Source organism: Dipodomys spectabilis, unplaced genomic scaffold, assembly GCF_019054845.1.
Source record: "Dipodomys spectabilis isolate Male_0828 unplaced genomic scaffold, ASM1905484v1 ptg000001l, whole genome shotgun sequence".
Lineage (NCBI taxonomy): Eukaryota > Metazoa > Chordata > Mammalia > Rodentia > Heteromyidae > Dipodomys > Dipodomys spectabilis.
Genome location: NW_024870678.1, coordinates 28,059,165 through 28,076,627, shown reverse-complemented (window position 1 = coordinate 28,076,627; position 17,463 = coordinate 28,059,165). Strand labels below are relative to the sequence as shown.

The window sequence follows — 17,463 nt, the reverse complement described above, 5'->3', positions numbered from 1 at the left end:
TCATTTTGTTTTTTGCCTCGCTTAAACTACTACTACTCAAACTGCTTTAAGTTCCCTCGAATTGCTTTTAATTGTGCATAGAAAAGTGCATTTGTAATTGACCAGTTTAAGTCATTGTTACCTTTTATTCAAAGAAGACTTACCTTTTGTGATGTAACTGTGCTTTGTAATTGATCTCTTGAAATTTGTGTCTTAAGGAATTTGAAAAATGTAACGCATACCCTTTTTTTTTAACTCTCATTTTTTCTTTTGTTTTAAGAAACTGTCATTTTCCATAAACATATATATCGTACATAAAATAAAGGTTACATACCTTGCACTCTGGCCTGGTGGTTTGGTTTTTTTCCCCCCTCCCCCTTATAGCTAAACCTGCAAAAAAAATTAGGAAATAATAATAATAAAAGAATGCCCGTGAGTTATAGACAGATTGAGATACAAATGTTCCTGGCTCCCTGGTCAGCTCCCTTCTGCCCCCTTCTGGACATTCTTCATCCCCCCCCCCCCCCTGCCATGCGCACCCCCTCCCCCCCAAAATCTGACTTCCAAGCATCCATTAATTTTTGTTTTTTTTTAATGACTGATGCTTGAACTCTGGGCCTGGGCACTGTCCTTAAGCTTTTGTGCACAAGGCTAGAACTCTACAACTTGACCCACAGCTCCATTTCTAACATTTTGGTAGTTCATTGGAGATGAAGCTCACAGACTTTGCTGCCTTGGCTGGCTTTGAACTTTGATCCTCAGATCTCAGTAGATAGTAGAATTACAAGTTTTGAGGCATGGTTGCGGAAACTTTACTGTCTTAAAATTGTCATGATTTAAGTTAGAAGCTTAGATGCTTCAGTTAAATTCACGGCACCGAATCCTTCTATTATGTTTCACAGTTTATATCTGATGGTGTGTAGGTTAGAATAAAGCTACTAAAGTTTAGGCTTTTCTGGGTTACCATAATCCAGTTTCATAATAATGTTTATTAATTTCTACTACAAAGTAGACATTTATTTGTTCTTGAGATTCCTTCAGAAAGTATCACATCCTGTAAATTGAGAGCATTTTTTTAAACACCTCCAAAATATGTGTGTAAGAAGGGTTGGTAGAGGAAGGGAAACCTTGAGTTCATGTGTACATTCAAGAGGCTCTAGCGTAGCTGGGCATTGGTGGCTCATGCCTATAATCCTACCTACTCAGGAGACAGATCTGAAAATCAAAGTTCAAAGCCAGCCAGGGCAGACAAATCTGAGACACACTTACCTCCAGCAAAAACAAGTGGACGTATGGCTTAAGTAAGATACCACCAGCTGTGAGCAGGGGAGCCGGGGTTCAAGCTCCAGCACTGGCAAAAACAAAACAAAACAGAACAAACCAAAAACAAAGCAACCATGATAAAACCTAAAACCAGCAAGACCAATCAGTGACCTGCGACTGTGTTAAAACACACAGAATTGAGAGGAAAACTTTCACTACTGTTCCTATGGTACAGCTGGACTGGGGAGGGTGTGAGGCATGTGTGTGAGGCATGTGTATGGGGGGGGGGAGGGAGCAAAGGAGGGAGAGAGACAGAGAGAGCTAGATATATCAGTAGAAAGAACTCAAATGCTGCAGGCAACTAAGTTGTCCCAGTTCCTCATTACTCTTGATAAGAAGGCAGTCTCTCAAGACCAGGGGAGAGAGGAGAAGTTCACCTTATCTAAGATCTCCAGCAGGGTGCCAGTGGCTCACATCTATAACCTGAGCTACTATGGAAGCTGAGCTCTGAGGATCACAGTTCAAAGCCAGCCCAGGAAGGAAAGAATGTGAGACTCTTATCTCCAATTAACCACCAAAAAGCTGGGAGTGGAGCTGTGGCTCAAAGTAGAACACCAGCCTTCAACTCTGCTCTCAGGCCAAGTTCAAGACCCAGTACCAGAACTAAACAAAACAGGAGCTTCCTCAAATACCTTGACATGGCATATGACAAAGAGAGGGGAAAGGCATGCCACCTTTCATTGTGGCTGTCAAGGCACAAAAATGGACAATTGACCTGGCCGTGATAGATAAATGACACGAGCCTTTAGAATGCTTTTCTAGAGGGCGGGAAGTTTGCTGTAGTCTTTTCCCCTCTGCTTTGAGTTTTCAAATTCTGTGAACTGGCTGGGGCTAGACAACTCTACATAGTACAGAGAAGAACACTTCAAACCGGAGCAGCTCCTAATGACAGAGTGATGTTAGATGCAAACACTGAAGTAGTTACCTCATGACTTTTATGCAGAATAAAATTAGTTAAAAAAAAAGTAAATATGGCTAGAACGTCAATACTCCAATAGTTCACAAAAAGGAGTCTATCAAATTCTATGTATTGATGCTATCAAAATAGCATTGACCTGAAATGTCTTAAGGACAATGAAAAGAAAACAAACTTCTTAGGGGATCTTTAAATCAAACATCCTATTAGTCGGTGTGTTTCATGGTATGTGTGGAAAATATGAAGGGAACAAATAGGCTGAAGCTTGTACGTCGGGTTCTAATGGTAGCTTCAAGAAGACAAACTTAAGAGCCTTCATGGGGATGTGGTTCCTGGGTAATGGGTCACCAGCCTGCTAAGCTTCAGGGAGCCAGTCTGAAAGCAGCAAGAAATGCCATTCACCTTTCCCCATGGAGAGGGCTAAATAACATAGGCCTCTACAGGCTTTTAACTGCTTTTACAAACAAGTCCCAATCACAGATAATTACTCTGGGGGTAGAGGGTGGGGATGTGTTTGAGAAAAGAAATAAGGCATTAGCTTTCTGGGTCATTCATCTCTCCTATTAGGTCAGGAATCAAGGACTACATATTCTGTCTGACTTGGTGCTTAGCAAGACAAGATAGATAAGCATCCATTCTCTCAACTCAAGCTTCCCCCTCCGGGCATCCCTCCTCTCACAAAGTGCACTCAGTGTCTCTTGAGCTTTATGTGACCAACAGCACCTAGATTAGACGTGGCTTTGTCTTACCTGGCCCTCTTTAGAAGATTTACTAAATCCTTGTCTGCGTTTTGTTCCCAAAGCAGGATCCGTGGCTAATCCTTTGCAAACACAAACAGATTTGTTATTATGTCAAAGTAGACCATTCCCAAAGTGTATACACATACAGGGAGGGTGGGGTGGGGAGGAATGATTGTAAAAACTCCACATTGCATCCCCAAGTCCCCTCTTTTCAGTAGCTATCAACAAACATCCACTTTTCCACTGAGTGTACTAATAAGTAAAATAGGGACCGCCAAGTACATCTCCACCTCCTTGTTTACTCGTGAACTTTGAACGGCCACTTCAACTATCCAACCACAGATATGATAGGATCTTAACGTCCTCCTTTACAATGGCCCCGCTTCCAAAATGGGTTCCCAGTATAGTTCATGTCTCCCCAATTCTTTTCCAACTCTCAGAAAGGACTTGACTGGCTTTGTGGAAGAATAGGACTGACCCCTGGGAGGTATGGAGAGCTCTATCTCTGGTTTTCAGCACACTTTATGGGAAGAGTCTCACAGAAATCCTTTGTAAGAACTGAGTTTCCCAAGGCTTGGTGGCTTCCTTTCCAACCGTGCAGTGTTTTAAGTCGAGGCGGCCACAAGGAAATGTAAAGGAAACAGTCTCAGGACACAGGAATAGAAAGAACTTAATGGTGTTCGTTTTACCCAACTATATATGTGGTTTCCTTGTTACCAAAGACACTTTCTTAAAAAATATTTGTCACACAATTCCATAGGGAAAGAGAGGGATCTTAATCCCTACACCCCAACTCTTTTTCCCTCTTTAAAAAAATCGTACAGAGAGGTTTCAGTAAAGAGGGGTTACAGTCGCATAAGTCAGGCAAAAAGTACATTTCTTTTTGGATAATTTCACCTTGCTCTCTCTCTGTTTTTTCCTCCCATCCCCATCCATAGCACTCTTGCTTTGGCTGAACAAACCAGACCTTTCCTGAGTCTGCCTGCTACCTTCTGCATTTTTTCATACCTTTGCTCATTTGTTCTTCAGTGTTTCTTCCCTTCGCAACAATCTGGCTCATCCTGAAAGTTAACCCTAAACTCCTTCACTTCAGGAAATCTGCTCCCTTCCCGCCCTCACCATGCCCACGAGGCCATCTGGGAAATGCTGCTTCTGTCTTACACTCTCATATGACTTTTCTACCCTAGCAAAACATTACATGTGACTGTGAGCTGGCCTCTTAGCCTTTTAATGATCCCTGGGTATATGAAACAACAATGCATAATAATGTAAGATGACTACATGAATTCTGAACTTCATTGCCCTCTGGAGTTGGGATTTTCCTGAGCATGGTACGCTTTCTCCCAGGACTCTGAGATCTGAAGTTCTGTGATTGACACTTGCACACTTCTCACTGCTGTGCATTTGGATCAAACTGTTAGACATGGGAAGTACTAGATGCTATCTTTTCTAAAGACAGGGGAACACTGAAAGCCAGAGGTGCTAATTGATGTACATCTAGGTGTGTCTCCCTGGAGTTCTTGTATTGGAAGCTTGGTCACCAGTTTAATGACCTGAAGAAGTGGCAGGACCTTGAAGAAGTAAAGCTTCATGGGAGATGATGGGTATCACCCTAGGAAGGAGTTAAGTAGTTTTCCTGAAACTCCATCTTTCCTGAAAATTGTTATTAAGAAAAAAAAAAGGACAAGGCTGACTCCTCCCCTTTGGCTTCCTGCATTGCCATGTGCTATCTCTCTCTTGGATGTTCAGCCTCCACAACTATGAGCTAACTAGACTTTTTTTTCTTTACAACGTACCCAACCACAAGAAATTTATTGTAGGCTTGGGGATGGTGGCTCAGGCCTATATTCCTAGCTACTTAGGAGGCTGCGATCTAAGGACTGTGGTTCAAAGTCAGCTCTGGCAGGGAAGTCTGTGAGACTTACCTCCAATTAATCGCCAAAAGCCAGAAGTAGAGCTAAGGCTCACATGGTAGAGTGCTAGCCTTGAGCAGAAGAGTGGAGAGATAGTGCCCAGACCCTGAGTTCAAGCCCCAAGACCAGAACATATAAGTAGACATTATAGAGAGTTAACACCAAGTATCTTAAACTGCTGATTAGCAATGATTTATCTTTTAGGGATTTCAATTCAACATGTCAGTTTCTGAGTACAATACTAATAATTTTAAAAGACCTTCTTTTTTGCGTGCTACTGTAGCAGAATATATCCAGGGCTGGGTAACTTATTAAAAAAAGATAATTATTTTTTATGTGTCTGGTAGCTGAGAAGTCCAAATTCAAGGAGCTCATGTTGAGGGAGCCTCTTCTCATTGGCAGAAGAGAGAAGACAGAGGGCAAGTGTGGGAGAAGAAAAATAGGAAGGGAGAGGAGCAGCATTCCCATTCCTAAAGGGAGAAAGAAGCAGGCACTTGGTGGCTCACACCTAAAATCCTAGCTATTCAGGAAACTGAGATCTGAGGACCGTGGTTCAAAGCTATCCTAGGCAGGAAAGTCCTTGAGACTTTTATCTCCAACTAACCACCAGAAAACTTGAAGTGGCACTGTAACTCAAAGTGGTAGAGTTCTAGCCTTGAGCAAAAAAGCTCAGGGACAGCGCCCAGGCCTTGAGCTCAAGTGCCACAACCGACAAAATAAATAAAAAATAAAAGGGGGAAAGAGGAGAGAGGGAAAGATGAACTATGTTCCAGTAAATCCAGAACCCAGAGGGAGAACAACATTATAGCTTACAACTCCAGCAAAATTTCCTTTGACTCCATTACCCTCACACTGGACACACTGGAAGAGAGCCTGGTCCCAAGGCCTCAGGAAGCCCCACTCATGGGTTTGGCTGTGCTCAGTCCTCCCAGAAGCTCTAAGGGTTGGAGTCTCATGTTTGCAGCATTCCTGGGCTGGTGGCCCTGCAGTTCTGGTGTCTCAGGGCCACCGACTTCCACAGTTCTATTATGCGCTGCCTTGGTAAACACCCCATGGTGGCCTCACTCCTGGGGCTCCATTAGGCTTTTCCCCAGTGGAAACTCTCCATGCTGCTTGTCTCCCCCCCACCAAGGAAGTTTCTACCTGGGCCTTCACGCTGTCTGGGTCCATTTGAAGATGAGGCAAAGACAACTATTGTACCAGACCTCCAGAGGAATCAAGACCAGGTGAATGCTGTTCATGGATTATGCCTTCCAGAGCAGTGGGGTGTGCCATGCTGGGGCCCACTGGAGCCCTAACTGGGGAGGTGAAGGGATGCCACACCTCAGAATTTGGGGTTCTGAATCCTGAAATGCAGGGCAGTGAATTCCTCTGGACAGTACAGATTCAAAGCCCCTTCCACACTTGCAGAAATGTACAGTTTACTCACGTGTTTGTTACAGTACCCCTGGGCGTCTTGGTACAGATTTCTGTTGTGGTCTTTTTCATGCTTCTGTGAAAGAATTTCTAAGGCTGGATTTTTGTTTTCTTTTGGTGACCCTGGGGTTTGATCTCAGGGCCTCAAGTTTGCTAAGCCGTGGTTAACCACTTGAGCCATGTCCCCAATCCTTATTTTTCTCTGTAGTCATTCTTCTGGTACCATCTCACATTTTTGACCAGGGAGCTGATGTAGGAACAAGATCCTCCTACTTAGGGCCTTCTGAATAGCTAAGACCACAGATGCACCATTGTCTGCGGCTTGTTGGTGGAAATGGGGAATCTCATGTTTTTCCTTGGCTGGCCTCATAAGCCTATTGATCTCCACCTTCTGAGTACCTGGAATTATAGACATGAACTACTGCACCCAACCGGCCTGGATTTATGTGTGTGTGTGTGTGTGTGTGTGTGTGTGTGTGTGTGTGTGTGTATGAGAGAGAAAAGGCTATACTCATCCTTTTAGGCAAATCTCATTGTGATAACTCACTCTGAGGATAGAGTACTGACAACACACTCAGCTCTTAGAAGCCCTACCTCCCAACGCTATTGTGCTTAGGATGAAGTTTTAAACACATGAATTTTAGGGGATATGTTTGAACCAGGGCAGACACATTTACCAATAGAACCTCATGTTAACACAGGTGATACAAAGGAACAGACGGCAGATGTGATCCCAATTCACACACAGGCGTGTTATACAACACTAAAGGGCAGTTGGTGCTTTTCTCCAAATCTTAAATCTAACTTTATTATTTTTATTTTATTCACTTTGTTTTCTTTTCTGTTTTAAATTGGACAGAGAAAGTTTATTGAGGGTTGGGAAGGTGGCTCAGTGGTAGAGCGCTTGCCTTGCATGCCTGAGGCCCTGGGTTCGATTCCTCAGCACCACATAAGCAAAAAGAAAAAAGCCGGAAGTGGCGCTGTGGCACAAGTGGTAGAGCCCTAGCCTTGAGCTGAAGAGCTGAGGGACAGCGCCCAGGCCCAGAGTTCAGGCCCCACGACTGGACCCCCCTACCCCCCAAAAAAGAAAGTTTATTGAAAGGTGAAAGCATAGACTCTCCATAGATAGCAGGGGATCAAATGGAGCCTTCTTCATTTGATACGTGAAAGTAATTGTTCCTCAAGGGAGGAACCTCCTGGGTTTTTTGGGCTGCACTGGACATGCATGCTGCCTTTCCTGTTTCCATCTCTTCCCGAGCTTACTGCATGAGAGAGCTGAGGCGCTTGACTCTGGTGCTGCAGTCACAAACAACTCTGCACATTGTCCAAGTTATCCAATCCTTGGCAAATAGGCTGTGACTTGAAACTAAAGGAGTCCTTCCACCTTTTTAAGTAGTATCAGATAGTCCCTTAGAGTCAGAACTCATAGTATTAAAAAAATTGATATGAACCATTAAGCTTTAGAAATAGCATGTTAGTCCAAGTTTTTCCATACTTTTACAGTATAATTCAATACATTGAGTTGCATTTTTCTTTGTGAAAACAGAATCCTATCTCAGAGTTACACATTTGCACAGCTGCGAAGAGAATGAACACACATTCAGAATCCTGCCAAGAGGGCTGAGGGGGAGGCACCACAACTCAGTCTCTTTCCCCATCGAGAGACAGCCACATTGGCAGAATCTGTCTGATTTAACTTCCGTGGAGCTCTGGAGTCTGTTGAATGCTTGGAACTTCTAGGGAAAAGCTTGGATGGTATAAAGGGCAGTTAATTTCACCCATTTCAACTCCTAGCACAGTAGCAAGGGCACATCCTCCACCCATTGGCCATGTGGTAGGCAGCTTTGCACGTATTTCTAAACTTGGCTTGTGGAAGAGAGATCCTAGCCCTTGTGGAGGAAATCTTGGTACTTGAACAAAAGACACTTGTACTCTGACCACCGAATTGTTTCTGATCCACAAGGAACAGGCAATGAAGTAGGTGGCTATTACTCTTGAGCCTCCATCCATTGTGGTAATTTCCTTTTCTGGCTGAAGTGATTTCTAGAGGATTAAAAGACCAGGGTCACTGGGTACCAGTGGCTCATGCTTGTTATCCTAGCTACTCAGGAGGCTGAGATCTGATTGCAGTTCAAAGCCAGCCTGGGTAAGAAAGGTGGTAAGACTCATCTCCAATTAACTTCATTTTTGTCACTTTTTCTTTTTGGGGAAACAAACAATAGAAACTAGGATATCCAAAAACTACTGTATGTGCAAGAAAATTGTATAGTAAACATGTCTGCCCTGGGAAAGACAGGCTCAGAAAAGACCTCAGGTTTACACCTCAGGCTAATCGATGGAGCAGAGACACTTACAACATTTTTTTTCAAAATCAGTAAATTCTGGGGAAGAATTAATCTTTGGAGTCAGGGCACTCAGATTCCACTGTCTAGTTTTCAAGGTTAAAATCACAAGGCACACAGAAAACTTTGAGCGTTTTTTTAGGTCAGGTCTTATGATAACAAACTCATTTAGCTTCTGTCTTAATTTCTCTCTTATTTCGAAGGAAAGTTTATCAGACAGAAGGACTCTTAGAAGAGTTTTTATTTTAATACTTTGAACATATAGGCCAAGTTTCTTCTGGCCATGGAAGTTTCAGATGAATAAACTGCTGGTTGCATTTTATTAGGATCTTTCGTGTTTGTGATGAGTTGATTTCCTCTTGCTGTTTTTAAAGTTCTTTCTTTGTCTTTAAAAAGTTTAATTGTATCTTGGTGGAAGTATCTATGAGTTCATCTTGCTTGGAGTAATTGCACTTCTTAGATGTTTATAGTTATACCTTTATTAAATTTGGAAAATTAAAGAACACTAGGGAATGACTCAAAGGTGTGTGAAGAATTACTCTATAAATGGAAATATATGGAAAAAAGTTAGTATTAAGAAAGCTTTAGCTTGTAACTCCACATTTTGCTTTCTACATAATTCAAGAAACTAATATGTTTAAAAGAATTATTAGTTTTAGGTTGAGCATACACTGTATAAAAACATATTTTTATAATACTAACCACAAAAGGTGTGGAAAATGAATTGCCAAAGGAGCTCAGTTTGCTGTTAATGAAGATAAACTATTACAAATTCAAATTAACATACTCGGATGTTAAGATGTTAAATGTAACAACCATGATAATTACAAAGAAAATAGCTATAGCATATTTACAAATGGATAAGAGGTTTCACTACCAAAAAACCCAACTAAACACAATGAGTACAGAAAAAAAGCCATACAAGTCACAAATAGGAAAATGATAGATATCATTTCCTATTAGTAATTACCTTAAACAAGAATGGATAAAACTTCAATCAAAAGAAGAGACTGGTAGAATAGATAAAACTTAATCTAATTATATGCTGTACATGAGACCCAAAAATCATAATATAAAACGATGCAATTTATAAATAATTATACAACAGAATAGGAATGGCCAAAAATAGACTTTTATGGGAAAAAGACAAGAGATAAAGAAGGCTACTGCATACTAATAAAATACAGTAAGATGTAACAATTAAGAACCTACTGACAGACCTTTAAAAGATATGAAGCAACATGGATATGAAGGCAGAACACAAACAGTTGTACAATAGTAGCTTAATCCCCCACTAACTAGTGGACAAAACTACATAGAAATAAGAAACAGAGAAAAGTACAATAAAGTCTAACAGACATCCACAGAATATTTTATCTAACAGTATACACATTCTTGTCACATACACAAGGAACACTTTCCATAATGACCATGCTAGACCATAAATTAAGTTTCAACAAATTAAAGAAGGTAGACACCATGCACTGTTTTCTCAGATCAAACATGAAAAAAACCATAGTTAGATATCACTAACACTATCCAGCTGCTAGTGTTTCAGATATGTAAGACTAAGGTGCTAGTTGTTCACACACTAACATCCAGAGAATTAAAGCTCAAAACCAGACCAGGAAGAAAGGTATGTTACACTCTTATCTCCAAAATAATCGAGAGGAAGCTGGGCTGGAGATGTGGCTCAAGTAATAGAGTAATTGCTGAGAATGTAAGGCAAATGATAATGAAGCCCTCAGTATTGGGAAGAGAAGGGAGGAAGAGGGGAGAGGGAGGGAAGGAGGGAGGAAGGTAGGAAGGAAGGAAGGGAAAAAGAAGTCAACAACAGAGTTGAAATTGGAAAATTTATACCTTATTAATGTAAACCAAACTCAAGTAACCAGTACATCAAAGAAGTAACAGAGAAGGTATACTTACAGATGAATTAAACTGACACTTGACAGGCCCTTTCTCAACCCACATATAACAGCAATTATACCAGGCATTATAAGAAACTCCAGCTTGTTTTCTCCTAGCAGAGTGGTAGCTAGGAGTTAGGCCTGTAGCCCTAAGCATACAGGCAAAAGTGAAAAACTACATAACAATCCTGCTATTACATAGTCATGCTGACACTGAAAATACTTCAACTAGAAGACTACAGATGATTAAAACCTCCAATGACTTGGGTTCAGATGTGCAACTCAAAATGTAGAAATAGGAAAAAAAAAAAGAGACAACATACCACATTCAGAAAGCAACAACCTGACAGTAATGGACACTGAAGACAGAGAAGTGAATAAAATCCTCAACAAAGACTATAAGAATGACCAATGGCCCAGTAATCCTGCTACTCAAGAGGCTAAGACCCAGAGGATCATTTTTCAAAGCCAATTTAGGCAGAAATGTCTGTGAGACTCCATCTCCACTTAACTAGCAAAAAATGGTAGAGCATCAGCCATAAACAAGCAAACCAAGCAAGAATGCAAAGCATTGAATTCAAGCCTCAGAACTGGGAAAACAAAACAAAACACCCAACAATCAGTGAAATTAAAGAAGACATCTATAAACACATGAATGAATTAGAAGAGAATACAAATAAACAGCTGAATAAAAAATAAGGAAACAATGCAGGGAATGAAAGAGAAATTTAGGGGCTGGGAAGGTGGCTCAGTGGTAGAGCGCTTGCTTTGCATGCCCTGGGTTCTGTTCTTCAGCATCACATAAGCAGAAAAAAAAAGCTGGAAGTAGCGCTGTGGCTCAAGTGGTAGAGCGCTAGCCTTGAGCTGAAGAGCTGAGGGACAGCGCCCAGGCCCAGCATTCAGGCCCTATGACTGGACCCCCCCTCCCAAAAAAAAAAAAAAAAGAAAGAAAGAGAAATTTAGTAAAGATATGAAACTCCTGGAAAAGAAATTCTGGAAATGAAAATCAAAATGAAACAATACAATTAAAAATTTCATTTGAAACTCTATGCAGTAGACAGTATCAAATTGAAAACAGAATATTAGCTCCTGCAGACAAGGTATATTAATTAGAACATTCTGATATGATAAAGAAAGAAAAAGAAATACAAATGGAGCATATAAGACGCTATGTCAAAAACTGAACTTTACAATTTAGGTGGGAGAAGGGGGCTGGGTAGTATAGTTAGGAGGGAAGGGATAGTAGGGGAAAAACAGAGGAGGAGACAACAACGCTTGATAAGAAATGTACGCATTACTTTGCTCATGTAACTGTACCCCCTCCTCTGTACAATATTCTCACAATAAAAAACTTATTAAAAAATAAAACAAAACAGAAAAAAAGACCTCTGAGAAACTATTAAAAGACCAAACCTACAAACCATAGGCATAGAAGGAAGAGGTACAAGCTAAATGATTGGACTAGAAAACATTAAATAAAAATAATAGTAGAGGATTGGGAAGGTGACTCAGTGGTAGAGCGCTTGCCTTGCATGCATGAGGCCCTGGGTTTGATTCCTCAGCACCACATAAACAGAAAAAGCCGGAAGTGGCACTGTGGCTCAAGTGGTAGAGTACTAGCTTTGAGCTGAAGACCTGAGGGACAGAGTCCAGGCCCACAGTTCAGGCCCCATGACTGACCAAAAAAAAAAAAAAAAAACAACAAAGAAACATTTTCCAAATCCAGAAACATTTCACATACAGAATAAGAAAAGAACATTGAATGCTGCAAAACAGATGCACCAAGTCAGTTTCAACAGAAACTCTGAAAGGCACAACAGAAACTCTGAAAGAAAATACCTGCCATCTAGATACTGTACCCAGTAAATCTTCCATTAAAATTGAAGGGGGGGAAGTGTGAGAAAAATGAGGGAGGGGGGTAATAACTTTGACAAGAAATGTACTCACTACCTTACTTATGTTAGTGTACCTCCTCTATACATCACCTTGACAATAAAATTAAAATTTAAAAATTGAAGAAGAAATAAAAATATTGCAAAAAACAAAACAAAAATCATGACCACTAAATCTTCACTGCAGAAGATCTTTAAAGGAATCCTTTTAGCAGAAGAGCAAGATAAATGCAACAAGGAAAATTCAAGGAAGAAAAATTTCCACCAGGTAAGTTAACAAATGAGGATTAGGAAAGAAGAAAATATTACAGAACCAAAAAAATGACAGGAAATGAACAGCTTTCAGTTTTAAAACTGAATGTTAATGGCCCTAATTTGCCAGTCAAAAGACACAGACTGGCAAGTTGACTTTAAAAAACAAAACTTCTTTCCTACAAGAAGACAAACATAGGTTTAGAGTAAAACAAATGGAGTTTTTCCCAAGAAAATGGAGCTTGAAAGCAAGCAAGAAGAGATACATTCATATCTGACAAAACAGACTTCAAAGCAAAATTAGTTAAAAGAGACAGTGATGGTGACTTCATATTGATAAAGGGAACAACTCAACAGAAAGAGGTAACTTGTAAACATATATGAACCAAAAATGTTGGCACACTTAATTAAAAAAAAAACTTCTCCTGGACATAAAAGCACAGATATACCCCAAAACAGTAACAGTTAGTGACTCTACTATTCTGCTCTCACTGGCAGATCATCTAGACAAAAAGTTGATGAAAAAAATCAAAATTAAATGACACTAACACCAAATGGAATTCATCTACAGAATATATTGTTCAACAGCTGGACACTATACATTATTTTCAGCAGTCCATGAAATTTTCTAAAGATATTTTACAGTATAAAACAAATCTTAAAAAAGTAAGAAAGCTGAAATGCTCCCATTATTCTATCATACCATAATGGACTAAAACTGGAAAGATATTACAAAACACATTCAAAGCATAGACTGGGCCAGGCACCAGTGGCTCACGCCTGTAATCCAAGCTACTCAGGAGGCTGAGATCTGAGGATCGTGGTTCAAAGCCAGCCTGGGCAGGAAAGTCTGTGAGACTATTATTATTATTAGTCGGTTGTGAGGTTTGAACTCTGGGCCTGGGTGTTGTCTCTCAACTCTTCAGCTCAAGGCAAGTGCTCTACCACTTGAGCCATAGCGCCACTTCTGGTTTACTAGTGTTTTATTGGAGATAAGAGTCTCACGGACTTTCTTGCCCGGGCTGGCTTTGAACTGTGATCCTCAGATCTCAGCCTCCTGAGTAGCTAGATAACAGGTGTGAGCCTCTCTTGCTGGCTTCCAGGAGACTCTTATCTCCAATTAACCACCAGAAAACCTGAAGTAGTGCTGTGGCTCAAGAGGTAGAGTGCTTGCCTTGAGCTGAAGAGCTGACAGACAGCACCCAGGCCCAGAGTTCAAGCCCCACGACCAACCAAAAAAAAAAAAAAAAAAACCCAAAACATAGACTGGACTGTTGAATGACCCATAATCATTGAAGAAGTAGGGAATTTTTTTAAAAAATCTTAGAACCAAATGAAAATGAAAATTGGTTCTTCAAAAACAGTAAGACTGATAAACCCTTTGCCAAACTAAGAGTATAGAAAAAAAAGAAAGATGGAAGTAAGAAGTGTTATTGTATTAGATTGGTAAAATTAATACTGTCAAAATTTCTATATAATACTACCAAAAAGAATCTACAGACCCAATACAACCCCCATCCAAATCCCAATTATTTTATTTTATTAATATATATTTTATTGTAAAGATACTATAGAGAGGGGTTACAGTTACATGAGTAAGGCAATGAGTACATTTTCTACCCAGCATTATTACCCCTTCCTTTGTTTTTCCCCTACCATCCCTCCCCTCCTCACCTCCCCAACTTCTCCTCCCCAAAGTTATAAAGTTTGTTTTCAACATAGTGTCTTGTACATCTCATTGTTACAATGGGTCAACCTGCATCCTTATTTCAGCATTTTGTTATTTCCCTTCCCCTCTCCAAATTAGACAAAATGTATATTAGACAAGATGCAGGGCACTGGAATCAAATACAGTGAAAACAGGAGTTATACCATGGGGAAAGAACATCCAAGAGAAACAAAAAAAAAAAAATCACATAGTACATTATAAGTACATTAAAAACAACAGCAAGAAAGATAAAACCTCTTGTGTCCCTATCTTGGGGTTCATTTCACTTAGCATCATCTTATATGATCATATGTACATAGCTTTTGACCTTTTTGCTTGTCCTAGACATATACTAGTTATTGCAGATAAGGGAAACCATGGGACCTATGTTTCTTTGGGCCTGGCTTACTTGACTTAATATAACTTTTCCCAGTCTTTCCATTTCCTAACAAATGGTGCAGTATCATTCTTTCTGGGGAGGCATAGAATCCTAATATATATATATATATATATACCTATATCTATCTATATAGATAGATATAGATAGATATAGATATAGAGATATGGATATCACTTTTTCCTGATCCATTCATCTACTGAGGGACCTCTGGGTTGGTTCCATAGCTTAGCTGTGGCAAATAACGCTGCAATAAACATAGTTGTGCTGGTAGCTTTAATATGGCCTTGTTTGTGATCATTTGGGTAAATGCCCAAAAATGGGATTGCTGGATCATGGGGAGCTCTATGTGGAGTCTTTTGAGGAACCTCCATACTGCTTTCTAGAATGCTTGAACAAGTTCATACTCCCACCAACAATGCACTATCCCAATATCTTTCTTCACTGAAATGGAAATATATAAACCAATCGGAAACTTCATGTGGAAGCATGAAAGATGTAGAGCAAAGCAAGCCAGGTTGGCTATGTCTCTGTAATCCTAGCTCCTCAGAAGTCTAGGACCCTGAGGATCACCAGTTCAAAACCAGCCCAAGCAGAAAAGTCTTCGAGAATCTATCTTCAAAAATTAATAAGCAAAAAGCCATGCTGGAGATGTAGCTCAAGTAATAGTACATCAGCTGAACAAGCTAGCCAGTTAAACACAATACCCTGAGCTTAAAACTAGGGACTGGTAAGAACAAAAGAAAAAAAAGCTTGTGAAAGAAGCCTACTATAAATCAATGAATTAAAACTACTAATTCAAAAACTGTTTTAAAACTGGGCGAAGTGCTTCAAGTCTGTAATCCTAGCTACTCAGGAGGCTGAGATCTGAGGATCATAGTTTGAAACCAGCTGGGGCAGGTAAGTTTATGATACTCTTATCTCCAATAAACCACCAGAAAACTGGAAATGGCAATGTGGCCCAAGTGGTAGAGTGCTAGTCTTGAGTACTAAGAGGCTCAGGAACAGTACCCAGACCCTAAGTTCAAGCCCCAGGACTGGCAAAAAAGAAAAAAAAATGTTTTCAATTGGAAGGAGAGTGAGGGAAGTAGAGTAATAAAAGAGGTAAATTGGATCAAAGTACATGATGTGAATGTATGGATATTTCACAAGGAAACCCTTTTGTGCAATTAGTGTACACTAATATATATTTTTAAAGATTCCCTCCATTTATTAATACAGTTTAATGAAGAGAGACATCAGGCTGCTAGTTTACTAGCTGTGTCTCTTAGTAAAATAATGGAGGCTTTTTCCAGTTTCACTTTCTATAAAATACAGAGAAAATTATTTTAAGACTACTGAGGGAATTGTGTAAAACAGATTGGACACATGGTCAGTATCTCATGCTCATTACGCCTTACTACTATGTGAAAAAATGATTTCTAGAATGGAAATTCTTCAATACAGCATTGACACATGGTCTCGATCACTTTTCATTGTTTGTAGACTGGACCTCTGGTTCTAGACTTCTGTTGTTATAATTGAATATCATTTTGCCCATTAACAACATAGAGTAATTCTGATGAATTAAAAAATATTACCTCTAGGAAGACAAGCTCCAACCTCAAACAAACCCAAAGCAACATTGGATGACATTTGGTTTTGTCTGAAATTGATGAGTCCCAAGGCCAGCAATGGCACCCTCTGACCTTTTACCTGACACTCACCTGACCTGGCTGAGATCCCCTTCATGTCTTCCATGGCCCTGTTCTGTAGCAAAGCGCCTACAGCACTGGTCACAGTTGGTTCCTTTTTAGGATTGGCCTGAGCCTTACCCTACAGGGGAGAGAGAGACAGAGACAGAGAGACAGAGAGAGACAAAGAGACAGAGACAGAGAGACAGAGAGAGACAGAGACAGAAAGAGGGACACAGAGAGAGACACACACACAGAGAGACAGAGAGACAGAGACAGAGAGACATTCAGAGACAGAGACACACAGAGAGAAATATATTATCATTATAACCTCAGGCACCACAATGGAGGTAAAGTTGCTTCCACTTCCAGCCTCAGATTAGAGTCATCTGCAGGGACCCTGCACCTGGAGGCAGAGTCTGACACATGTCCTGTGCCTCACTTGCCTGGGGTCCTGTCCTTACTAGTAACCAAAGCCATAACTGGGGTTTGGAGACTACATTCCATAATCATGTCCTCAGGATTGGGGTTAGTATATTTATGCTATGAAATTGTTGTATGGAGACATTAAAAAAATCACTCGATGTCAATAAAGACATGGTTATGGAACACTGAAAATGTTTATGACACCTGAATGAAGAATTATTTTGTTTTCTAAAATGAACAGGGAAGGGAGAAAAAACAACAGAGACTGGCAAGCTATAAATGTTTTGGGCATGGAATTCCAATAGCTCCGGCCACCCTCATAACTGCAGAGAAGCAGCAGAATGGTTAGATGAGCACAGGTCTGTGGAAATGCCAATGTGATGAACAACTGCTACTCTGGGTGGGAATTTCCACCAGGACACGGATGGCTGTGAGATTAGAGCAAGGAGTGCCATCCAATCCAAAAGAGCTATTTTTATTTTTTGTCAGTTGTGGGGCTTGAATTCAGGGCCTAGGTGTTATCTCTTTTGCTCAAGGCTAGCAATCTACCACTTTGAGCCACACACAGCACAACTTTCG

General features: G+C 40.4%; 1 protein-coding gene across 1 annotated transcript in view; it reads right to left on the bottom strand.

The window, feature by feature from the left end:
• Positions 1-2,533: 2,533 nt before the first annotated feature.
• Positions 2,534-17,463, bottom strand: part of Zc2hc1b (zinc finger C2HC-type containing 1B) — a 40,279-nt gene continuing 25,349 nt past the window's right edge. Inside the window, exons 6-8 of the mRNA XM_042676316.1 lie at positions 16,492-16,600; positions 2,968-3,038; positions 2,534-2,593 (exon numbers count right to left, since the gene is read on the bottom strand). Of these exons, the coding sequence (XP_042532250.1) occupies positions 2,534-2,593; positions 2,968-3,038; positions 16,492-16,600 (240 nt within the window). The remainder of the gene's footprint in view (positions 2,594-2,967; positions 3,039-16,491; positions 16,601-17,463) is intronic.